The sequence below is a fragment of the Crinia signifera genome, chromosome 2 (assembly GCF_055691185.1).
Source record: "Crinia signifera chromosome 2, ASM5569118v1, whole genome shotgun sequence".
Taxonomy (NCBI): Eukaryota; Metazoa; Chordata; class Amphibia; order Anura; family Myobatrachidae; genus Crinia; species Crinia signifera.
In genome coordinates, this window is record NC_139218.1 from 350561649 (window position 1) to 350588002 (window position 26354).

The 26354-nt window shown below is 42.1% G+C and overlaps 2 protein-coding genes across 3 annotated transcripts in view; both read left to right on the top strand.

Moving 5' to 3' along the window:
- Positions 1-6643, top strand: part of LHFPL6 (LHFPL tetraspan subfamily member 6) — a 143191-nt gene extending 136548 nt beyond the window's left edge. Inside the window, exon 4 of the mRNA XM_083169747.1 lies at positions 4819-6643. Within this exon, the coding sequence (XP_083025873.1) occupies positions 4819-4937 (119 nt within the window). The 3' untranslated portion in view covers positions 4938-6643. The remainder of the gene's footprint in view (positions 1-4818) is intronic.
- A 6357-nt stretch (positions 6644-13000) lies between these two features.
- On the top strand, positions 13001-21246 carry LOC146057915 (uncharacterized). Of its 2 annotated transcripts, none has more exons than XR_014469798.1 (2): positions 13001-20216; positions 20411-21246. XR_014469798.1 is itself a non-coding variant. In XM_083169746.1 (2 exons), exon 2 carries the CDS (start codon positions 14106-14108, stop codon positions 19935-19937), a length of 5832 nt encoding a protein of 1943 aa, XP_083025872.1. In that variant the 5' UTR covers positions 13001-13234; positions 13429-14105; the 3' UTR covers positions 19938-21245. The 2 variants fall into 2 exon arrangements, 1 of the variants encoding a protein (XP_083025872.1); XM_083169746.1 differs by having other exon boundaries at positions 13001-13234; positions 13429-21245.
- The last annotated feature ends 5108 nt before the right edge of the window (positions 21247-26354 follow it).

The following is a 26354-nucleotide window of genomic DNA, read 5'->3' on the forward strand; positions in this document are numbered from 1 at the left end:
TGGGGTACTGTGGGTGATGAGAAAGACAGCAGAGAGGGTGAAAGGACCAGTTAGAGAGAGGGCGGAGCAAATGGGCCCCCATTCTTCTCATAATCATGGATATCAGTGGCACTACAGGATTTTTATTAACCATAGCACATTAATGGAACAAAGCCACTGCAAAGTGCCAGCGTCTCCACTGTTTGCTGTGCTGGGTATATTTTTCTGAAGCTGGATGTCCAGTACCAGTGTCAGAGTCTGTTCTAGGTGCATGGAAAGCGGTGTGAGGTCCCCTTGACCCATTTGCACGTGTGCACTGTACGCCCTGCTTCCGTCATATATACAACACATACATACACGTCCCAAATATTTTTTCAGTTCTTAACAAGTTTCTGAAATTTGGGCACTTGAATGTTCATATGGGAATGTTCCATGTACTTACCTCTACAAGTTTTGTTTGGGAGCTGCAACATTAAAGCTGAAATATCCTCTTGCCTTGATCGACCTTTATCTTTTGTGTCCGGAAAGGATTTATTGCAACACATGGAACTTTATTATAACACAGGCATAACCAATTTTATGCTTAATAATCCTTCTAAATGATTTATGTGAGTGTTAAATAATAATTTTGCATCTTGATGTGCTCTAGAGTCTGTGAAATTACTGACCTTCTCCAATTTTTATTCTGGTAAATAGAACTGCTGGGACATTAGCAAGTTTATAGTTCAAAACAACACTACTATGTTACATGTGGTGACAATGAGGGACAGGAGACTCTAAGGTGTCTTATTCCAACCGTCTTCCATTTATCCTGCAGAAGATGAATGCACCTTAAATTTTATGGAGAATAATGGAGTGTGGCTTCTCTTGTTTTAATTCTAAATCCATCAATATTTGATACCTTCTATGTGACTACATCATTTTAGATATATATCAAGTCTGAAGACCAACAACCAGCCACAGAGAGGCACTGTGACCTCATCCCAACACAAAAACTTAGCCAAGTCACAAGACGTTACTGCTACCATGTCCCTAGGTTATGTTCTTCTTCTGACTCTTCCTTTATTGGTCCATGTATAAAGTCTGGTGGACCCACACACATGTCGCTATGTATATTTTCCTGCACAAACCCTTCTTTCTTTATTCAAATATAGAGTTGCTCTGGAGCTATTAACACCCCACTTCCCCCTGCCCGGTCCCTGGTGGGAGAATCCTTCCAAGAGCCTATGCGGAATGTGCCATTCCTATACCGAATGATGAAGGCTGCCTCTGAGAACAGTGTAGCCCATCAGCCTTTGGTGGCCAGCACCCGAATATCGGGCAGTAGGTAGCCTTAACATGGTGCCAGGGGAGGGAATGGCTAATAGCTGGAGGGCTAGCACAGAGAAGGCGAGCCATTGGTAATTAACATCCATAACTTTGATATCCACGTGCATCACCTCTCCCTGCATAAGACTCCTTGAGGCCGGCCCTGGTGCCAGGCATACATTTAGGTCGTAGCACTGTCAAACCTATTTGAACTCTCATATCTACCCTATCCTTAATCACATTCCCATATTTGTACACAACACAATAATATAAAGAAGTGTCTGCAAGGAAATATTGTTTGGACAGTTGTTAATAAATGGAAAAGGTCGGCTCAAGGAGGGATCGTCTGCGATTTCTCAGAGGGGAGGAGTCCTCTGCAGTGTATGAGGGCCTTCAGCGATGATGTTCTTACCACAATTACTAGCCCATAACCTGCTTTTTCCCCTGACACACTGTTCACTGACCAGGTTCTACAATAACTGATTTCAGGAAGATGTGCAATTACCTGAATCATCATCTTTTTCCTACAATCAGTATATACAGAGCAGGGTCTCTGGTTGCAAGAATGGAGAGGAAGAGCATGTATTCTCTGGTAGATGTGTTAGCGGGTGGTGACTTCAACACATTAGCTGTACCAACACCAAAACACACCTACTGTAGCTGTACCACGATGTGCACACGCCTTTAGATTCTAAACTTAAGTTAGGCTGAAGGAGTTGCAGAGCATCTTATCCAGTGTGTCTGAGAGCGCAATAGGCATTATGCAGTACAATTGAGCGGTACTGCTCAGTGTGTACTTAATGGGGTAACCAGCAATAGTTACATGTAAACCTATTTGTACACTATGCATCACACTATTGCAGCTACTCATAGGTGTTATTATATGTACTGTATACTATATATTCACACATTAAGCACTTCTACTTTATCAGTGTTTGGAACATTAAGCAGTTTTCTCTGTTATTTATAGAAGCAGCCATAAGTAAGGTGAACTCCAAGCTGACTTCTAGATTCCTTTTTCACATTAGTGGATTTGTATTATGGTTACATAGGTAGCAATGCTGGGAGGGGTCAAAGTTCATCAGGTTTCACCTATTGTTATGAGTGACAGTGCTGATCTTTATGAAGGAATATTAATTTATGGTGGTGGAAAATGAATTATTTCTGACAAATGAATTGCCTACTGTATCTTATGTTTTCCCTGACTACAATAAATGTTTTCTAGTAGTTATAGTAAGAAATGCATTAAATCCATGTTATGCATTGTCTCCCTTGTCCTCCATGTATAAAGATACCTGCAGTATGATCTGACTACTCTCCCAGTGTGGAATCTCTCTCTGTACAGGTGGGAAGGCGACTGCCTTTCAGATATGGTGGATTCCCATTGTCGCCACCAAAGTGCAAGAAATGAAAAACTCTTTAGATAGATCTTTTGTGTTGAAGTCTGATTTATTTATATACATTAACTGGGTCACCTTTACGGTGCCATTTTTCCAATGTAAAGAAGTCAAATGCGTCTATTCTTTCTTTGTTATGTAGCCCTACATTCTGTTAATAAGGATTTCCATTTATAGTCCTATCAATTACTGTACCACTTCATTCTTCTTGTAGACTGGTGCACAAAAAGGTATGCTATACTGTATGTAATATGTGGTCAGGGCCGGTGTAAGGCTTCTCCGCACCCTAGGCAAAACTTCAACCTACTCCCTCCCCCCATATTGCCACAAATAACCATTTTCCAACCCCTTAATGCCTACTTACCTAACATTCTGGAATGGCAGGGAGGTTCCCAATAATTGAGTGATCCTCCCAGCTCCTCAGGAAGGTGGGCAAGTCCCCTGCTTTCCCTGGATGCCCCCATCACCCTGCCCTTTGCTTCCCACAACAGAGTACAAGGAAGAGGGGGCAGCAAAGTAGGGAAGTATGCCTCAAGAGAAAATATGGAGGTGAGGTCTCCACCTTCATTAAATACAATAATGATAGTCACAGACATCCTTCATTTTTTGATATGCAGACTTGGCGGTGCCCCCCAGCTCCCGGCGCCCTAGGCAGCTGCCTAGTGGTAGAGCCGGCCCTGTATGTGGTCTGAGAAGTGATTTATACAGTAGTAATACTATGTATTTATGCATTTCAGAATTTACTACAGTAGCTTTCATAGCTGCTGCCTAACACTGAACACTGTTGTTTTGCTTACAGTCTACTAGTTTCCCAAATTCGTTATCAGATTTCAACAATTTATATTCCATTAATAAGTCTCAAATAGCATAAATGTACCCTACAAAGGTGCAATATCTCACATGTATCTATAGAGAAACTTCATCTGCCACTTTGCTGCCCAACTTCACAATTTATTTTGTTTATTTTGCTGCATAATAGCATCCTTAATATAGTAAGCAAATATGATAATTAAAGGTCAGTAACAAAAAAGTGTTAGGAAAGAGGTGATCATACCAATACAGCATGGAAGGCCACCTGCCATTTATACCCTCATATAGTCCTCCTCATTGGACCTCCGCACGTGCCTTCAGATCTTCCCAAGTTGCCATGGAAAGGTCTCCACTTGCTCACTTCGCCACTCTTTTCACTGCTTCATGAATAGACCACTATAAATGAGCACAAATATAATAAAGTTGATGTTAAAAGAGTGTACTTGCCTACAGAGGGCATAAAGTGACCAGAATGCAGTGTATGAGGCTTCTTTTTTGTATAACCAGATGCAAGGATTTGGATTCTTAAAACATAATCTTCAATGATAATGTAATAAGATTCTATACAGCGTGTCAGAGTGGCCTTTATACAGTAAATATCATTCAGTCTCCGCATATGTATGTAGTGCTTACCTTAGCCATGTCTCTGTGAATTAGAAGCAGAGTATAGGATCTTCCGTTTAGAGGAAATGTACCAGAGTGGAACCCGACAGTACTACGCTTGCTTGGCCCAGACTAATACTTATGCTTATGGTGGCCAGCCAGGGCACAGTGCTGGTACCCATGGCAGGCTCCTAAACCTCTACCCTTGTTAAGCCTTTTCCTTCATGAATATACACTGACGTGCTAGAGTCTCTAATCTAGTGCATATTTTTCAATAGCATCCATTCACTGTTCTAGCCATAACATTATATTGTTATTTATCTCATGACTAGACAAATCTCAGGAGTTCTGGGCCTAATTCAGAAAGCTATTTTCATCACTGATTGGGTACAAGTGAAAATGGAACAGGGGTTAGGCTTAGAGATGGCTGAGTTTGATGAAGAAGTGGGTCTGGAGAGCCCAGTTGAAGTTTTGTAGATAGGTGGCACCTAACCATCAGCATTTGCCTCCTCAATGCTTATCTCAGTATCCTGACTACTGATGCAGCAATGTGTATATACCCTGTACATGTCCTGTATCGTCTCTGTTTTCTTGTTATTAGGCCCGGCAGAACCCTTGTGGAGCCATATAAATTAAACAAAACTAATAACACCATTATGCAACATGACCGTGTGATCACTGCAGCCATGCTAATTATTTTGTTGCTCTTGGCTTTTTGCAGGCACCTGCAGAATTGGATGGGCGTATTATTGTACCGGAGGAGGAGCAGCTGCGGCAATGCTGATCTGCACATGGTTGTCGTGTTTTTCTGGAAAAAAACAAAAGCAATACCCTTATTAAGAGTCACAGGGAGAAGATGAGGGCTGCATTGTCATAGGAAGACCTACGAGGAACAAAATTATTTGGACTGAGTTCCGACACTTGCCAGTAGGAAAACGTTTGCCATGGAAATTGATCCTTTGCATCCATGTGATCTATTTATCTGCTGGCAAAATCTGCTCTAAATGACAAAATGCAATGTATAAACCAATAAAGGACTGGTTCTAAGTGCAGATATTCCACTACAGGTTTACCGTGCTGTTAAGAGGTTATAGTGGAGCAAAAGAGTTTTCTAGTCTTCATTGGTAAAAGCACATGCATACAGTATATGAGTAGCACAAAGGCATACTTTATTACACAGTCTTTGTTTATTATGTTTGCTTGTCAGAAAGCTCTAGAATTGCATTAAATATAATAGAAGACACAATGGAGGACATTTTCCCCCATTTCCATGTTTTTTTTTTTCAAATTCTGGTTTTCGTCTACAGTAGAATCCAAAAAATAATTCTGTCAGGTCTCCACAGAAAACCTAATGTTTACCAAAAGTAAGTAGAGCGATGGCGGGAATGGAGAGATGTCCGATGTGGGTGACCAGGAAATATCAAAATACAGTAATGTACATTGTTGTAGGTGTCATGAGTGGAGAAAACAGGACATGTTTAAATGTCTGATAAACCTAATATAGAAAGCGGTTAATTATAGGAGTTTTGAAAAGTAATATTCAATGTTTACGGTATAGCTTGATCAATTTTTTAAAAATAATTAATGACCTTTATTTCATATTATGTTACCAGTCACACTCCGATGTGTACACAGTCTCCAGAATTGTGTCTAGCACAAAATTTAAACCATGTAATAATAATGCCCTGTTCTCTAGACCAGTTGTTTTCAACCTCGGTCCTCAAATACCCCCAACAGTGCACATTTTCCAGGACTCCACACAGAATCACAAGTTACAAAATTAGGTCCACCTGTGGCTCTTTTAAAATGTGTCTGACTAATGAGTGCAGCTGTGCACCTGATGGGTGACCTGGAACACGTGCACTGTTGGGGGTACTTGAGGAACAAGGTTGGGAACCACTGCTCTAGACAGTCCCATTCACGCCCATTCTCTCTACCTCCCATGAGCTTCTATGGGGAATGCCATCAATCAAATAAAACAATATTTATTGGCCCTTTCCCGCCTCTAGAATAACATGGAAACGTGAGAACTTTATCTCCTGGAGTTTGTTTTGCGATTTAATAAACCTCTTTGTTATGAACTTCTAGCACCTAAGGGTTTACATTCAGTATTATTTTTCTTCATTTTTGCTGATAATTATGTATTTTATTAATTGGACCAATAATCACCATTTAAACTTTTCTGTTGTTTTATGTGTACATGCACCTATAAAAACATATATTGCCTCATGTTATACATTAGTGTACACACTTTACATATACTTTTAAATTGCAAAAGGAAAACCTACATAACAGTTGCTATTTTATATGCTCATGCGATGCAATAAACTGAAATTGTATCAGTGGAACTTCAATAATCTTATTATCAATAGTAATCTCTTATTTGCATAAACTGCTTTCGTTCTCCATTGACACATAGAAATTCTATTTTGTGGTTTAGTTATGATGTTTTTATGCTATGTTTTGTTATAATTTTTTAAACTACAAAAACAATTACAAGGTAATATGTTTGTATTTAAAAATCTAAATAAAATCTATAAATAAAAGTTTTGTTTCCTCTTGGTTTGTAGTTTAAACAATAAATTACACACTTTTATACCACTTTCACACTGCCTAAACGTTTTAAAAAACGGTATTTTAAAACGGGTCTGAGTCTTGACATTGCAGTAGATTACCGTTTTTAATACCATTCACATCAGTCAACCCATTTTAATCCCCTCAATACGTTTCAAGGCAGAATGCACGGGACAGCCTATCACAGGTCTGTAATCTTTTTTTTTTTTTGCTAAATACCGGTTTTTTCGCTAAATACTGTTTCAGAGCCATTCTCACTGCATAAAAAACGTCTCTGAAACGTGTAGGACTCTGCTTTTTAAACGTTTTGAAATACCGGTTATCTTTAACCTGTAAATTAACTCTGGTGCTTTCCCACTGCAGCCTTAAACGTGTTGAAATGTGAAAAAAACGGCAATATACCATTTTACAAGTGCAATGTGAAAGGGGTATAACTTCGGTTTTTAAACGTTTTTTATTGACATTTATATATATAAATATGTATACCGGTATGTCTAAATGATTTTAAAGCAAGGGTATATGGAATCTTTTTCAGGTTTTTAATGTCAAAAAAGTTTAATGTAGGTTTAAAATGTAGAATTATTCTGTCTTAGTCCAGACATCAACTGGCATTTAGCGGGTCATTCTGATTGCGAGCTTCTCAGCTTACTGGGTCCATGTGATACCGCCCCGTCATGCCACCAAATACTCCCACCACCGTATGGTTGCTAGGAGATGTATTAGGAAGACACATTCCCTCGCATGTGACCGCAGCAGGAGAAATCCTTCGATGGTCGGCGACCATCAAATGATTTCCCCTGCCTTTGCAAATATGTCAATTGGGACGAGTGCGAGGCAGGTGGTTGACATTGTGACATCAGCCGCCCGCCCGCGTACCCATGGGAACACCCAGCAATTCCATGGGGAAGGCTATGAAATGCTGGCCATTCCCACGGCCCAGCGCCGTCAATGCCCCCGTCCCTCACTCCGTCCACTCTGCGAACTGCCCAGCAACTGAGTAGCTCACTGCAGCTGTTTGCAGTTGGGGTTTGCACATCGGGGCAGGGTCAGACTTTGGTTCACTGTGTGTGAACCAGAATCGGCCCCTTAATTGGTTGATAAACATGAACGCTTTTTCTTATGCCTGAGCGGTCGTTGACGGACGCACCATGTCCAGGGATGTCCTTAACTTGTGTTAAGTGCATTGAAAGGAGATCTGATTAGGCAGCGTAATAAATGCCTCTTACACAACACACGCAGCTGTTAGGGAAACGCACCAGTGTCTGCATTTAACACCAGTGTATATGACAACATGTAGTCCAGTCTATTTGTCAGTGTAGTGGTATATTTATTATGTGGTGGACACGGGTATTGCTGCGGAAAAGGGCATTTCATTTATTGATCCAGGTCATTGACTTGAAACGGTCACTGATCTTTACAGGAACAACTTGTGAATGTTTTAGAAAGTGTTCTCTGTATATATTTCATGGAAGACCAACATACCAAAATATTACATGTAAACCTATTAAAACAACCAACAAACAATTTTGATCTTTAAAGTGGATACCAAAGCTACAAACTACATTAAATGGCAATTTTGTTTTACAAAATTAGTTTTGCTACAGCAAGCTAAAGGCGTTTACAGTTAGGCCCTTATTCTGGTTCACTCGCAAATTCCTTCCCAAATGAACAAAACCATGTGCACTGCAGGTGGGGCAGATGTAACATGTGCAGAGAGAATTAGAGTTGGGTGGGGTTTATCTATATTGCAGTGTAAAAATAAAGCAGTCAGTATTTACCCTGCACAGAAACAAAATAGCTCACCCAAATCGAAATCTCTCTGCACATGTTACATCTGCCCAACCTGCAGTGCACCTGGTTTTGTCCATTTGAGAAGGAATATGCCGTTGCGAGTGAACCAGAATAAGGGCCTTAATCCAAAGATTTCCATCTGCCATTTGCTGCAACCACTGAGCGATTAACACTGAATAATATCTGACATAACAACTGAAACACAGCTTTCAATTGGAAATGAGCAAAGTTCCTTGATGTTTACTTGCAGAAGCGTCAGCCAAACAACCTGCATTATCTGCCATGCATGATGAGGGCCATTATGCAGAGTGACAGTGGGGGTTATTTTGTATTGACAAGAAGGTTTTATTGATTTTAACCATAAGATTACAAAGAGCAGGTGTATGTGAAGCAAATGGCAGAAAACAAGTAATTTACTACCATTGATGCAAACTTGCCCAATACAACATAACAATGTAGCCAACAGTAATTTATAGCTGATTGCTATGGATTACTATATAAGTTTGCACCTGCAGTGTGACTGTCGGAGTCCCATACCACACCCGTTATATACAGCACCCAATGAAGAAGAGATAAGTCAGATACCTTTTTTTTTCTTTAATAAAATATTGAAATTATTATTTGACAGAATATTACTACTATATCTAATATCCACTAGTAGATGTCTTGATTAAAGATGTGAGCAGACCCTGAGCCGAATGAGAATCTGAGCAAGGGCGTCCTTTTAAATCCTATTAGCCCAGCCAGCACTATTACCCCTTTCACACAGACAATTAAATTCCTGAATTTCATGAAATACACGGGCCATTTTTCTGTGTGAAGGGGTCAATCTGAATCTGGAACTCTGGGTCTACAACCCTGCAAATGACCAGGGTCGGAGACCCCAGAGTTTTAGATCCACGTTGACCCTTTCACACAGGCCAAAACCCGTGAAATAGAGCAAATTACCGTCCGGATAACCTGGCACTTTGTAATTGCTGGGATATTTAGCCGCCGTTGTGTGAAAGCGGTACAATAGTACTACAGGCTGATGGGCAGATGTATTAAGCTTGGTGAAGTGATAAAGTGGAAAGTGATAACGCACCAGCCAATCAGCATATAACTGTCATTTTTAAAAACCAACCTGTTAGGTGCTTGCTGACTGGTGCTTTATTACAGCCACTTTATCACTTCACCAGGCTTAATAACTCTGTCCCTCAGTGTGGTAGAGGCTTATGCTGAGTCAGCACATGTTGAAAAGGGGGAGGGGCAGAGGGACCTCATAAGCGGCCACATAGACACCGAAGATGCCCTCTGTAGCCCTGCAGGTCAGCATTGTATAAAACTAGTGTATGAGCCAATATTTGTCCCCTTCTGGCATTGAAGAGGAATGGCCCCCATAGTAAACATATATTATTTTTGTTGTCAGGGCTGTCTTAGCTGCCTTGAACAAAGCAATGCACCTTGACTACTACACGCCAATTCAGGGGAACCAATAAAAAATGCCCCTCCCATGTTCCAATGCCGCCTCCATATAGTGACTGGCTGTCAGCACTCTTATTGGTGGATAGCTCCAACCATTCACCAATTTGCAATTTTCCATTCACTGTCTAGCCTCAGGCTGGGAGACAGATAGAAAATTGCACCTTTCCGCTATGATTGCGTGACCACTGCCTGCCCCTCTTTGTAGTCCCCCAAAATTTTGTTTTCCCATATGTTACGATGACCCTGTTGTTCTCCAAGTATTGATCTACAAAGGTTTTAAAAGGTACAGTAGTGGTCTCTTTCACATCTGTATATACATTCACACAACACATGCCATAGTATAGCTACAATATATACAGTATACTTAGAGGCTAACATGTTCAAATTATTACAGGGACACTTTGCTTCTGAACATACCTCTAATCCAGGCCTGGTCATACTATCTGCAGTTGTGTACACACAGTGGGTTGTGGACCCAGTTGCAAAAATATAATTTAGACCCCCCCTCCACCCGAACCCAAGTTCACAATATGCAACAAGGCAGTGGGTGATGGGGAGAGGCAACGGGTGGCAGTGTGACAATGAAAAACGATGACAGGAAGAGAGTAAAAGGGACAGCAGTGGGCCCCTCAGTCCTCAGGGGCCCCGAAGCACTGCACCTGCTGCACCAATGATAGTTCCACCTCTTTGTCCACATACATCTATCATCCATGCGATACAACTCACATTACATAAAACACATGTGATCCATGTGGCTCGGTTGCGCCAAACATCTTTTTGTGTAATATGACGTGAATATGAATTCATGTCATACAATCAACTCCAGCTGATTAAAACGATATGTGGGATGCCTATATTCTGTGTGTAACGGTGCCCATCTACATACAAAATGTTACATCAGTGTTTTCCTACCAAACACTGAAACATAATTTGGTATGCAGATACAGCTGTGGGCGTACAGAGGCATGGTGCAATATTTTAATCAGCAGAAGCTGCTTATGCCTTCTATTCATACCACATTGTTAATGCACACCAATTTGTAATGGAAAAAGTTGTACTCAAAGATGATCTCCGCTATTGAGTCATGTCATGCCATGGTGAGACCAGAATGGCTGTTTTACACACAACAAGGTAGATGTATGTGGACACATCAGTCTATTAAAAAATTAAATGGCCCTCATCCAATCTAAGCTATTAAAACTCATAGAATAGAGTACACATGCGTTTCTGGTGTTTGCACATTAGAACATTGTATCACTGCTTATCAAACTCAAAGAAGCTTTTACAATTCCCACAGCATCCACCAAGCACTGCTGCGATGTTACTGTGACAGCCCTAAAATATTTCTATTACAGGTTTAAATGACACTTTGACTGAAGCAGCAACAGCAGTGACTGCAGTGTACTAGCCAGTGTCATTACCATGCAACCTGGCAGGAACATGATGCCCAATTTAAAGTAATGAAGATCAAATGCTGTCAGCTATTGTCTGGTTTTCTCCACTTGAAATGTCATTACTGACCCTATTACTGCAGGACATTTCTACAGATAAATGTACTGGATTATGGGAGGAAACATATTCTAAGTATAATACAATTCTGGATTTTTCAATGTTACATTTAATTTAGTGTGGCTGTACAGGGGTGCTTAGTATGCGCCAGTGGTACTGTACCTGCATGTACTGCAGCTGGAGGGACTGAGGGGCAGATGTATTAAGCCTTAAAAAGAAATAAAAGGTGACAAAGAGTGATAAACATCCAATCAGCCCCTAACTGTCTGGTTATAGGCTGTTTGAAAAATGGCAGTTATGGGGACTACACATGGGGAGATTTTGCTGAGACCCCCGGCATAGTTTATCTCTGTAGTGAACTTGGTTTAAGCATCAGCCCTCGTCCATAAAATCATCAGCGTGTGCTGATAATCCTGTTTGCTATAGATGAATGATCCAATCAGTGGCAGCAGGTTAGACGGCGCATAACACAAGAACTAAATAAGCAAAGATGTAGCCACCCACAGGTTGGTTTATAAACCAGGACAGCTACATTACATGTCTTGACTGAAAGAGAGGTACAGTACTGTATATTCTGAATTTGTAGTACTGGATATGCAAGTCCTTACTAACAACAGCAATTCTGTACCAATGGAAGAGAGGGGAGATAGAGCCTCATAAAACACACTAATAATAAATCAATGAAGATAGTAAAGGCAACTAATATGTGTTGTACACAGGTGTTTTTTTTATATTGATGAAGCCAATTAGATCAATAAATATAAAATGATTCCTTGCAAACATTTGATGGTACTGAATCAGGCTAACACTGGTCACCAAACACAACACAATACTGCAGGAAGCTGCCAGCAGCCACATTGGCTACATCCTCCTCAGGTTAACTTGGTTCTTATCCAGAAAATAAGTATCAAGTACTCCAGGTGGCAGATTGTATGTATGTGTACTGTATGTATTATTTTGTGCCACTTTGTTTTCTTTAGTGATCTCCAACATTGTCTTATATAGTGATTCATGCTCTAGGAAGCATTAGTTCCCTATAAGAGCTATCAGCAGTAAAGTTGGTCATGCTGAAACAAAATGCTTCCTTAAAGTGCTGTATAGATTGCTGAGTCTTAGGGGAAAGGGCTGTCTGTTCTATGGAAGGTGAAATCTCAATGGAGAAATAACTGGAAGGGAAAATGTTATTTTTGTTTTCAGCAATGCCTGATGTTACTTTAATTACCTGTCGGGGGACTTGTCATTAGCCATCTTCGTATTGTGTCTGCAGCACTGATGAAGAGCCTGGAAATACCAAATTTGTGGTTTGCACTTCCGAATTGGTCTTCTGTCACAAATAACCTCCCAACATGACCCATTTCATGTGTAGAATAATCCTCCGCTCCTTTTTCATCCAACTGATTTTTCAATTGCAATATTATGTTCTGAATGAATACATAGTTATTAAGTATACCTTAATAGGTGATATTGCAGTACTTCCATTATTCATTTAGTCTAGTCCATTATTCCCTCTTTTAGAACTAGAAGAATAGTCATTTTTGACTTTTGGAATAAGACCTATGTCATGCCTTCAGCATAAGTTTCTGTTGTGTTCTATTGTTTCTCTGTTTTGCATAATCCACTCCTTCCTGTGGTCAGTACAGAGCTACTGCATGCTAGGTAGTTTGTCCCCCTTAGCTTTCTGTAGCTAGCTAGCTAGCAATGCATTCTGGGACAAAGAGGATCATCAGGGGCCATATTAAGTTTCACATGTATGCAGACAGACACAGCTCACATGGTCCAGCCTGATACAGCATTCGATGGTGAGTTTATCACTCAAAACTGTGTCACCCCTAACTCATTTAGGCAGTTATGTATGTTAGCAATACCAGTTACACTCTAGCATATACCTTTTCCCATAATGTCAGGATGTATGCACAATGTTATGTGTACTGCATGTTTACCTTGCATTTTTCTATGTGCAGATTGTAATTGCATGTTTATGTTTTATTTACAGTTTTACCCAATTCATTGTATATGCACCATCTAATCAATCATCGCATATATATACATGATCCCTTTACTGGATAATAAATACCGTTCTTCAGACATCGTATATCAAGATCGATTATTGAAAAGTAAAGGAGGGTTATGCTGTAGGTTTCGAATTTGCCAAGCTGCTTAGTGAGAGACTGAACAGTAAAACATCGATGCTATCAGCATTTGGACACATGCACACTGACTTCATCAGCAAACCATCGATGCCATCGATGCTACCATCGAGTTGGACACATGAACACTGATTTGTCAGCAAAATATCAGGCTGTCTGCAACTTAAAACATACATCCTGAATTTGTCAGCAGCATTGTCTGTCAGCAAGTGGATCACATGTACTGACTTACAGATCTGTTACACTGCCAGCAACAGCTATCTGCATATGACAGCACAAGTTTTCTATACAGTCTACTAACAGTGGCAACTCAGCAATAGGAGTACCGCCATTCGACTACACAGAAACCTCACACTGTCAGCACAGCTACCTGCACATGGCAATACAGCAGTCCCTGCACAGTCAAACAGCTTAACAGTTCCAAGAACCTGACTTCACAGAGCCCTGCTACACTGTCAGAACAGATACCTGCACACGGCAATACAGCAGTCTCTACGCAGTCAAGCATTTACACCTCATCATTATGTCTCATAAAACAAAATCTTCATGCAAAACAAGGTCCTACATCTCTGGTTCCTCCAAATCAACATCAGTTAGCAATGCAGCCATCCTTGCACGTGCAAAAGCAGAAGCTGCAAAGGTACGGGCCAACTTTGCTGAGCAAGAAATGCAGTTGAAAGTAGAGAAAAAACGCTTAGAAGCAATTAGTGAGAAGCTTGCTGCTGAGAGGGAAGCTGCCGCCGCTATGGCCGAAGCAGAGTTCTTAGAGTCTGCAGAACGCGTCAACATAAGAGAAACCATTAATTTACTTGATGCAGAACTTGGATCACAGAATTCAATGCAACGTGCAGCAGAATACGTGCGCCAAGTGTCCACAAATAGCAGCAACGCTCCACCAGTACAAGGTATGCAATCAGATTTCATAAATGAAACAAGCCAAGTACACTATGCAGTGCCACCACAAGTCAGTAGCAGACTGCAAACCTGCAAGCAAGAGGACTCCAATCACAGTGGATCCATGAGAGACAACTCACCCTCACGCCAAGAGCCTGTAGCCGCAAACTACAACCATGGCACTACCTCCTACACACAAAGGTGGGGATATACAAGCCAGCAGGAACCAGTCATTCCTACCAGGTATGATAACACACCACTTACCCACCATGCTAATGCACCTAGAGCCAATCAAGATACATTAGACTTTGCCAGATTTCTTGCACGCCGTGACCTGGTCACAAAAGGACTCTCAAAGTTCAATGATCACCCTGAGAGTTTCAGAGCATGGCGATCCTCTTTCCAAAACGCAATCAAAGATTTAGGCCTTTCATATAGTGAAGAGATAGACCTCTTAATTAAATGGCTTGGGAATGAATCAGTTGAACATGCTAGAAGGATAAGAGTGATTAATATTAACCATCCTGAGTATGGCCTTAAAATGATCTGGGACAGACTTAATGAGTGCTATGGTTCACCAGAGGTAATAGAAAACGCACTATTCAAAAGGATTGATGATTTTCCTAGGCTACCTAACAGAGGCTATCAGAGACTTAGAGAGTTAAGCGACTTACTAATGGAGCTCCAAGTAGCCAAATGTGAGGGAGACTTGCCAGGACTTGCCTTCCTAGACACCGCCAGAGGCATTAACCCTATAGTGCAAAAACTACCTTATAATCTACAGGAACAATGGATTACCCACGGTTCAAAGTTCAAACAGCGTAACAAGGTACCATTTCCACCATTCTCTGTTTTTGTGGACTTTGTAAGTCAGCAAGCCAAGACCAGGAATGACCCTAGTTTTGCCTTTACCCTAACAGGCACTACCCCTGCGCTACCTAACCCTCGCAAAACTGCAGTCACAGTTCACAAGACTAACGTTCATAACTCAGATTCTTCCCACAGGTTTATCAGCTCTGCTCACCAAGAGACCAGGGAGAAAGATCCCGCCAAGCAGTGCCCTCTGCATCACAAACCACACTCTCTCCTGAAATGCAGAGCCTTCAGAGAAAAGTCCCTGGAGAACCGTAAGGCCTTCTTAAGAGAAAATGGTATCTGCTACAAATGCTGCTCTTCCTCATCTCACCTCGCCAAAGATTGCAAGGTTAGTCCTAACTGCACAGAATGTCACAGCACAAGTCACAACACAGCTTTACACCCTGGGCCTCCCCCATGGGCTTTACAAAACAGCCACAGTGACACAGAGCATGGCGGGGAGCATAATGCAGAGCAAAAAGACACTAATGCAGCAACACCAGAGATGACTGTGCAATGTACCGAAGTCTGCAAAGATGCCATTAGCAACAGATCTTGCTCCAAAATCTGTTTAGTCAGAGTCTACCCCAAAGGCCAACCAGATAAAGCTGTCAAACTTTATGCAATCCTAGATGACCAAAGTAATGGTTCTCTAGCCAGATCAAACTTCTTTGAGGCATTTAACATCAGAGGCCCCAGCACCCCTTACTCCTTAAAAACCTGTGCAGGGAGTTTTGAGGCAGCAGGAAGGAAAGCCACTGGCTATATAGTGGAATCCATAGATGGTAAGATATGTCTTCCCTTACCACCAAACACCGAGTGCGATGATATCCCAGAGAAAAGGTCTGAAATTCCTACACCAGATGCAGCCTTTCATCATTCACATTTAAAACGTATAGCACATCTGATACCAGAACTAGACTCACAAGCCCAGGTATCTCTACTCATCGGGAGAGATCTCCTACGAGCCCACAAAGTCAGAAGTCAGATTAATGGTCCACACAATGCACCTTATGCTCAACGTTTAGACCTAGGATGGGTCATAATAGGAGAGGTATGCCTTGGGAGTGTGCATAAACCAGCCTCTATCAATACCATGCTTACTTGCACTTTAGAAAATGGACGCCCTTCTCTGTTTCAACCATGTCACAACCACTTCCTCATTAAGGAACTACCACACTGTACTCCCATATATTCTCTTAGTGACAACCAGATCTGCGACAACTACCAAGATCATCTGGGATTCACAGTCTTCCAAAGAACAAAAAGGGATGACCAAGTAGCAATGTCCATAGAAGACAAACTATTCTTGGAAATAATGGAGGAAGGACTAGTTAAAGACAATACCAACAGCTGGGTTGCCCCTCTACCGTTTAGAACACCCAGACAACGTCTACCTAACAACAGAGAACAAGCTCTCAAACGTTTCTCCTCACTTAAACGCAATCTTCACAGAAAACCAGAGATGAAAGATCACTTCTTTTCTTTCATGAGCAAAATATTTGAAAACTGTCACGCTGAGATAGCTCCCATTCTTAAAGAGAAAGATGAATGCTGGTACCTGCCAATGTTTGGAGTATACCATCCAAAGAAACCAGGTCAGATCAGAGTTGTATTTGATTCCAGTGCTAAATTTGAAAGTATCTCCTTAAATGATGTGCTCCTGACAGGACCAGACCTTAACAACAAACTCCTTGCAGTACTCATACGATTCCGAAAAGACTCTATTGCCTTCACAGCTGACATTCAGCAAATGTTTCATTGTTTCCTTGTGAGAGAACAGGATAGGAATTTCCTAAGATTCCTTTGGTTCAGGGACAACGACCCCTCTAAGGACATTGTAGAGTACCGCATGAGGGTACACATCTTTGGTAACAGCCCTTCACCTGCAGTTGCCATCTACGGACTCAGACGTTCAGCTCAAGAGGGTGAACTAGAGTATGGTTCTGATGTTAGACAGCTCGTAGAAAAAGATTTCTATGTGGATGACTGTTTGAAATCTATGCCAACAGAAGAGACCGCAATCAGCATTCTCAAGAGAGCTCAGGAAATGCTTGCTTGTTCCAATCTCAGGCTTCACAAAATAGCCTCCAACAGCAAAAAAGTAATGGAAGCCTTCCCTACACAAGATCATACCACTGACTTAAGGGATTTGGATCTAGGAACTGATTCGCCACCAGCCCAACGTAGCCTTGGACTCTTATGGGACTTGAAATCTGACTCCTTTACCTTCCAAGTAAGTAGTGAAGAAAGGCCCTTCACTCGCAGAGGTGTCTTATCTACTGTCAATAGCTTGTACGACCCCTTAGGATTTGCAGCTCCTGTCACCATTCAAGGTAAAGCCTTGCTCAGAGACCTAACCTGTGAATCATCCGACTGGGATGCCCCTCTGCCTCTAGGAAAAAGGGAATTGTGGGAAGAGTGGAAAAGTTCTCTGTCCGCCTTAACCAACTTTTACATTAGACGCCCATATGCACCTGTACCTTCCACAGAAGTGCAAAAGCAGAGACTGTGTGTATTCTCAGATGCTTCAGTTCAAGCAATTGCTGCTGTTGCATATCTCAAAACCATGGACAATAAAAGTCAATGTAACATTGGATTCGTCATGGGCAAAGCAAAGCTAGCACCTCTTCCAGAACACACAGTGCCCAGGCTAGAACTTTGTGCTGCAGTACTAGCCGTAGAAGTAGCTGAATTAATCTCATCAGAGTTGCCTATCGAACTCTCAGAAACAGAATTCTACACTGACAGCAAAGTAGTATTAGGGTACATTTACAACGAGACCAGACGTTTCCATATTTATGTCAGCAACCGTGTGCTAAGGATCAGGAGATCTACCAATCCAAAACAGTGGAACTATGTATCTACTGCTCATAACCCCGCAGATCACGCCACAAGAGCCGTTCCAGCCAGTCTCCTCAAAGACACCACATGGCTCACGGGACCTGAATTCTTGTACCAGACAGATTTGATCAATCCTCAAAGAGACCCATTCGAACTAGTAGACGCAGATTCAGATGTTGAAATACGTCCACAAGTAACTACAATCCATACCATGGTTTCAGATCGTCAACTTGGATCCCAAAGATTCCAAAGATTCTCAACGTGGAAATCACTTGTTAGGGCTATCACCTGCCTAACCCACATAGCCCGTTCATTTAAATACAGTACAGCTACAAATGTGATTAAGTGTAAAGGTTGGCATCACTGTCAAAGTACTTACACACCAGAAGAAATACAACAATCTCAGAACCTGATTATCCGTATTGTTCAGCATCAAACCTATGCCACAGAAATTCACAACCTTACCAATGGAAATCCTATTCCAAGAGACAGCACCTTGAAGAAACTAGACCCGTTTCTCGACGAGAGTGATTTATTGAGAGTAGGAGGTCGCCTTCAAGAAGCAAACTTAGGATCAAATGAGAAAAACCCTTTAATCATTCCTGGAAGTCATCACATTACTTCTTTAATTGTGCAACACTATCACAATGAAGTCAAACACCAGGGACGACTGTTTACAGAAGGAGCTCTACGGTCAGCAGGGTTCTGGATTATTGGGGCAAAAAGGTGTGTAAGCAACATAATCTTTAAATGTATTACTTGTCGCAAACTTCGTGGTACTTCTCAAACTCAGAAGATGGCTAATCTTCCAGCAGACAGGCTTAGTACAGATGCTCCTTTTTCAAATGTTGGTCTTGATGTATTTGGGCCTTGGACCATCATTACCCGACACACTCGAGGAGCCAATGCAAACAGCAAGCGTTGGGAAGTTGTATTCACCTGTATGAGCATCAGAGCTGTTCACATTGAAGTTATAGAATCAATGGACACTTCAAGCTTCATTAATGCACTAAGACGCTTCATGGCCATCCGTGGTCCTGTAAAACACATCCGTTCGGACAGAGGCACCAACTTTGTTGGAGCAGCCAAGGAATTACAAATTCCCTCAAACATCGACAGAAAGGGAGTGGAGAAATACCTTAGTGAGAAAGGTTGTATGTGGACTTTCAACCCTCCTCATTCTTCTCATATGGGAGGTGCATGGGAAAGGATGATAGGAATAATACGCAGAATCCTTGATTCCATCTTTCTGCAAGTAGGAACTGCAAGACTCACCCACGAGAGTTTAACTACCTTCATGGCTGAAGTCTCAGCTATCATCAATGCCAGACCCTTGACTTCAGTTTCTAATGATCCAGAGGACCCATTTCTACTTACCCCTGCCACTCTTCTTACTCAGAAGACTGGGACTGCTTATGCTCCTTCAGGAGATTTCAACACCAAAGACTTATTTAAACGTCAATGGAGACAAGTTCAAAGCCTTGCAAACACCTTTTGGGACAGGTGGAAAAGTCAGTACTTATCTACCTTACAACCAAGAAGCAAATGGCAAGTTGCCAAACCCAACTTAAAACCAGGTGACATTGTGCTCATCAGAGACTGTCAGGCACAACGTAGCGAGTGGCCTTTAAGTCTTGTCACCAAAACATTCCCAAGTAAGGATGGGAAAGTCCGTAAGGTGGAGGTCAAGGTCTGTAAACAAGGAGAGACTAAGTTCTATCTCAGACCAGTATCCGAACTGTTCTTACTGTTATCATCTTAGAGATTAATATATGGTATCAGTGATACCAGACGGGGAGTGTCATGCCTTCAGCATAAGTTTCTGTTGTGTTCTATTGTTTCTCTGTTTTGCATAATCCACTCCTTCCTGTGGTCAGTACAGAGCTACTGCATGCTAGGTAGTTTGTCCCCCTTAGCTTTCTGTAGCTAGCTAGCTAGCAATGCATTCTGGGACAAAGAGGATCATCAGGGGCCATATTAAGTTTCACATGTATGCAGACAGACACAGCTCACATGGTCCAGCCTGATACAGCATTCGATGGTGAGTTTATCACTCAAAACTGTGTCACCCCTAACTCATTTAGGCAGTTATGTATGTTAGCAATACCAGTTACACTCTAGCATATACCTTTTCCCATAATGTCAGGATGTATGCACAATGTTATGTGTACTGCATGTTTACCTTGCATTTTTCTATGTGCAGATTGTAATTGCATGTTTATGTTTTATTTACAGTTTTACCCAATTCATTGTATATGCACCATCTAATCAATCATCGCATATATATACATGATCCCTTTACTGGATAATAAATACCGTTCTTCAGACATCGTATATCAAGATCGATTATTGAAAAGTAAAGGAGGGTTATGCTGTAGGTTTCGAATTTGCCAAGCTGCTTAGTGAGAGACTGAACAACCTACATAATGTTATGCTTAAAAATGAACAAGAAAAATAATGAGATATGCTGGGTGCACTCTGTAGATACCTTAATTGGATTCCACTGAAAAGGGGATTTGGGATTATAAAAATTCACCTTTATTTGAGCTTCCCTAAAAATACCCTTTGTCGTGTGGGGTATGTGCTTTATTTGAGTGTATATATTTTATTTATCTTATTTATATTTGTGTTAAAAAAAATAGTTGAGATTTAAAGTATAGATTCGTGAAGATTAGAAAAAAGAAAAAATTGTGTTTTAAAAAACAGTTTTCACTGTTGGATCGTGGGTGTCTGCCCTTCTTGTAACTGCTTGTATTTGGGCTGCTATTGCCCTTGGTGGCAGTATTTAATTATGTGGTTAAATCTGAAAGTTGTTTAATATATGTTCTAGTATCTGGGGTTTGCCTTACAAACTCTCTCCTGTGTTTTGCAACACTTGTGCTGTAAATGTATCACTAGAAATTGGGCAATTGTTGCCAGTTTCTATTCAGTGCTGTATACTGTATGTAGACAAGGGGAGGGGAACCTTTTTCGTGCAAAGGGCTGTTTGTATGGGGAAAAAACCCTTCGTGGGCCATATGTAAAAAATTTCTCTTACAAATTGTCCTGCTGCAGCCGTCCCACGCTCTGGCGGCTGCCACTGACTAGGACTGACAGTCTCCGGCTGCTGTTGATTAAGAGGAATCTCGCGAGAACTACCGACTTCTCGCGAGAATTCCCCTGTAATTGACTCCCGGCAAAGCCGCAGGGCGGGTGGGCGGGCCACTCAGACCGGCTATGGGGGCCGCATACGGCCCCTGGGCCTGAGGTTCCCCAACCCTGATGTAGACTTTGTTACTTCGTATTCAATTAATATTAATACTGGGGAGAACTATTACAGTATCTTACCCAATGAAAACACCAATAACAGGTGCTGATTAACAAAGGTATTAATTAACATTTATTAGTGCGGATCAAGCCATTGCCCCATACCCCCTTTTTCCCTTTTCCAATAATTTTATGCTTACTATGTCCCTTTTTTACTATTAGCTACCAGCAGGGCCGGCGCCACCACTAGGCAGCTCTAGGCATTTGCCTAGGGCGCCGGCACCTGGAGGGCGGCAGTTCGCCCCTCACCCCCTGCACTGTGGTACCTGCGTAAAAAAAACTTCTGTCCCCGGCGTCCCTGCTGAGTGCTGGTGTAGGGGTGTCCGTGCCGCCGGGGGAGCCTGCGGCGCTGTTATCGTGTATACGCTTGTCGCGCCCGGCGGGGTCCCTACAGAGCATAGAAAATAACGCCGCGCGCATAGCGCTAGTTATTTTCTATGCACTGTAGGGACCCCGCCGGGCGCGACAAGCGTATACACGATAACAGCGCCGCAGGCTCCCCCGGCGGCACGGACACCCCTACACCAGCACTCAGCAGGGACGCCGGGGACAGAAGTTTTTTTTACGCAGGTACCAACCAAGACCCCCCCCCCCCCCCCCCCCCCCGCCCGGCACCGGGGCGCCCCCACCCCGACTCGCCTGGGGCGCTCCGGTGCCTTGCACCGGCCCTGGCTACCAGCAGGGCCTGTTTAAAGGTTCCAGGTGCCCTAGGCTAATACACATGTAGCTCCCCTTGTAATACTGCTAAACACATGTGTATGGGCGCTCAGGGACTCGCCAGTCATACATGTGCATGTAATAAAGGTTATACAACTGGCATGTAGGAATTAGGGATGTGCACCGGACACTTTTCGGGTTTTGGGTTCTAATGGGTTTTGCCAAAACACCTCTTAAGTGTTTTGTGATTGGATTTCTTGGGTTTTGGGTTCTGAAGTTTTTGTTAAAAAAGCATAAAAACTGCTAAAATCGCAGATTTTTTTTTTTATTTTTTTTTTGCTAAGACGCTATATTAACCTCAATAACATTCATTTCCACTCATTTCCAGTCTATTCTGAACACCCCACGCCTCACAATATTGTTTTTAGGGCAAAAGGTTGCACCGAGGTAGCTGGATAACTATGCTAAGCGCACAAGTGTGCGGCACAAACACGTGGCTCATGTAATGGGCCCCATACATCAGCAATCACAATTAATGGATTTACAGATCCAGGGATTTTTTGGCCAGATAAATGGATTCTACAATCTATTTGACTTGCCCACACATTACAGATTTATTTCAGTGATCGGCAGATTTTTCCATCTAAAGATTGCATCTTCATATCTGGAAATTGCCCAATCGATTGTCATTTCAGCTGTTCATAATGTAAATAGATGAAGCAGACGAATTGGGAATGCCCACACATATAAAAAAGATCCGCAGATAATACCAGATTATTAAGCATGTTTAAAAATCTGATTAAGCAATCGATTGGCGATTTTGATTGGGATTGCCAAAAGGGGGAGCCCACACATCTAAAATTAATTGTGGCAATCATCTCCATATCTGAAAATTGTCACAATTAATTGCTGATGTATGGGGCCCTTTAGAGTAGCACTGCAGCGGCAGACAGGATGGCAGTTTAAAAAACTAGGCCCCAAAAAGACCCCTATCTGGGTAGATACGGCAGTATTAGGCAGTGGGCCCCAGACCAGACAGGTAGATACGGCAGTATTAGGCAGTGAGCCCCAGACCAGACAGGTAGATACGCCAGTATTAGGCAGTGAGCCCCAGACCAGACGGTAGATATGGCAGTACTAGGCACCAGACAGGTAGATAAGACAGTACTAGGCACAAGACAGGTAGATACGTCAGCAATACTAGTATTGTGCACCAGCAGAATTTATAATAATTAATTTTATTATTAGGTACTGCTTGGCAGTGACACTCAATGGCACACGTCAGTGCACCAGCAGCATGGAATTATTTTACAAGTGTACAATAAATATTATTTATTGTACACTTAGGCAGTAACACTGCCAGTGGCAACAGTGGACTGAGTAAATAATACTGGCAACCTCTATTCACAGTATTCAGTGTAGTCAGCACCAGTGGACTATATGTAATTCAATTAATTATTAATAATATAGCAGCCTAGTAGGTAGAGAAAATAAACTACTAGGTAGGTAGGCAGGCAGGCAGTAGCACTGCCAGTGGTCACCACAAAAGGTAGTTATATTACACACCACCAGTAGCTTTATGCAGTGCACCAGCAGAATTTATAATAATTAATTTTATTATTAGGTACTGCTTGGCAGTGGCACTCAGTGGCACACGTCAGTGCACCAGCAACATGGAATTATTTTTTACAGTCCCACACAGCACAAGTATTATTTTTTTTATTAAATTAGATATAGCAGCCTAGTATGTACTAGGTAGGTACACTAGGTAGGCAGTAGCACTGCCAGTGGCAACAGTGGACTGTGTAACTAAATAATACTGGCAGATTCAGTGCAGGCAGCACCAGTGGACTATATATATATAATATAATTAATTAATTATTAATATAATATATAATATTACAGCACAGTACCAGAGGTAGGCCCCAGCACAGAGGAGACAGTAGTACTACAGGTACACAGTTAGACTGTTCTCCTAAGCAGAGAGGAGTACACAGCAGCACTGAGGGAGACAGCCCCAGCTAATAAAATAATTAATTACTGCACAGCACACCAGAGGTAGACCGCACAGAGGAGACAGTAGTACTACAAGTACACAGATAGACTACACAGCAGCACTGAGAGACAGCCCCAGCGATTAAAAAATATTGCGTTCAAGGTCAAGCTCAAGTTCAAGCCCCAGCAGCAGCACCAACACACCCTCTCCCAACCCACTACTAGACTGGAGTGAAGATGGCGGGCGCAGCAGCCGCTTTTAAAGCCTCGCGTAATCCGGCGCCGGGAGATGACGTTCTGACCACGCGGACGGACCTGAGTCAGGCGGGAATCTCCGAGCGCTGCTCGGAACCGGGCTCGGAATGACGACGTCCGTGGGGGCTCGGATCTCTGGAATCCGAGTCTGCACATCTCTAGTAGGAATTAATGCTTGTTGCATGTGAAGGAGACTTTAGCTTTAGGCTGCCCAGCTGGCACTGTAACACAATGTACATAAAGTAATGGTTCCATCAATAAGTTAAATTGGCACAGCCAACTGGCAGTCACCTTAATAACTTTACCCCCCACAGTACATCAGGACGGGCGCTAGCCAACAAGGATGGAATAAAATAGGTGTTAATTATATTCCTTTATAACACACACACACACACACACACACACACAGAGAGAGTTCTGGCACCCCAATCAATCTTTATCTCTTCATCTACCATAATCTTAAACCTTGGGCCTAGATGGCAGCATTCATTAGGCCTCCACCAAACTTTGCGGAGATGGATAAAGTTGATAATGGTTTGGTAGATTTATAATAAATATTAATAACTGAAATATTATTTTATTAGGGAGTTATGCATGTAGTGTTACTCTAAGTCACATCACCACATACCTGTGACTACACAATGCAGATGTTCAAACTGACAGCCCATGACTGTTCTTGAATGTTGGTACTTGTAGAACAACAAGACAAGGCAGTGTACAGAATAGCACTTGTGCATACTGTATACAGGGCCGGTGCAAGGTTTCTTGACACCCTAGGCAAAACTTCTGCCTCCCCCCCCTTTCATATATATACATTAATACACTGCCTCTCTTGTATATACATAGACACCCATACACTGCCTTCATACATACAGTACATACATATATACATCCAAATACTACCTCTCTCATACATACACACATACATACATACATACATACATACATACACAAGATACACACATACACTACATCCATACTTCTATCAATCCCCAAAATGTACATCCCTCCCCAACCCTCCAGCCGCTTTTCTAACCTCCATAAAGGTAAGCAGCAATTGGGCAGCCAAGTTAGGAAAAGTAGGATTCCCCTCCAGTCCACCCCTGCTGGGTCCCCGCCTCCTTCTTCCCTCCGCGGTGCAGGCTGAAGCTACATATTACTGAAGAATTCCGCCATCGCATACCAGCACAGCTCGGCAACGCTGGCGGCTGTGACAGGCAGCTGTCATTAGAGATCCGGCCGGGCGGCTGATGCTGGTGACGGCTGTGAGTTCGGGCGGCAGCTTCTGCTACGGACAGGCATGAGGGCGGACGGGAGTGAGGGCGGGCGGCAGTTGCTACCAACGGTTGTGCGGGCTGGAGACAGCAATAGTCGGACCCGCTGTGGCTGAACAAAAGGCGCCCTCCAGCGGCCGGCACCCTAGGCAGCTGCCTAAAGCTGCCTAGTGGTAGCACCGGCCCTGACTGTATATACTGTACTGTATATTTGTAGTGTCACAAGAGTCTACTATAAGCATAGCTCCAAATTAAATAAAAGACTAGTGCTCCGATTTTTGATATTTATTTTCCTGGCACTTAATGAATAAATAAATAAATTTTATATGCAATTGTCCTCATTCATAAATATAAACTATCTCCATAATTTCATGAATATATAATGCCCCGATAATTCCATAAATATGTCATGAGTTCATAATACCAGGAATGTATAATGTACCCATAATTTCATGAATAAATAATGTACCTATAATAATTTCATGAATCTGTAATGGTCTCTTAATTTCATAAATATGTAATGTGCACATCATTTAAAAAATATATATCTGGCAATGGGCTAATTAATGTTGGGCTGGTGTTCTCTTGGGGACCGGATCCAATGCTGAGTAATCTGGGCAGTTAGTAAATAGATGGGAGAGGAAATTTTATTTATAAATTGAATTCATTAAATTTTATGGTGAAAGGCTTGA

Bases quoted from the DNA above. Each gene is read 5' to 3' on its own strand.
- LOC146057915 (XM_083169746.1), top strand. From the start codon at position 14,106: ATGTCTCATAAAACAAAATCTTCATGCAAAACAAGGTCCTACATCTCT.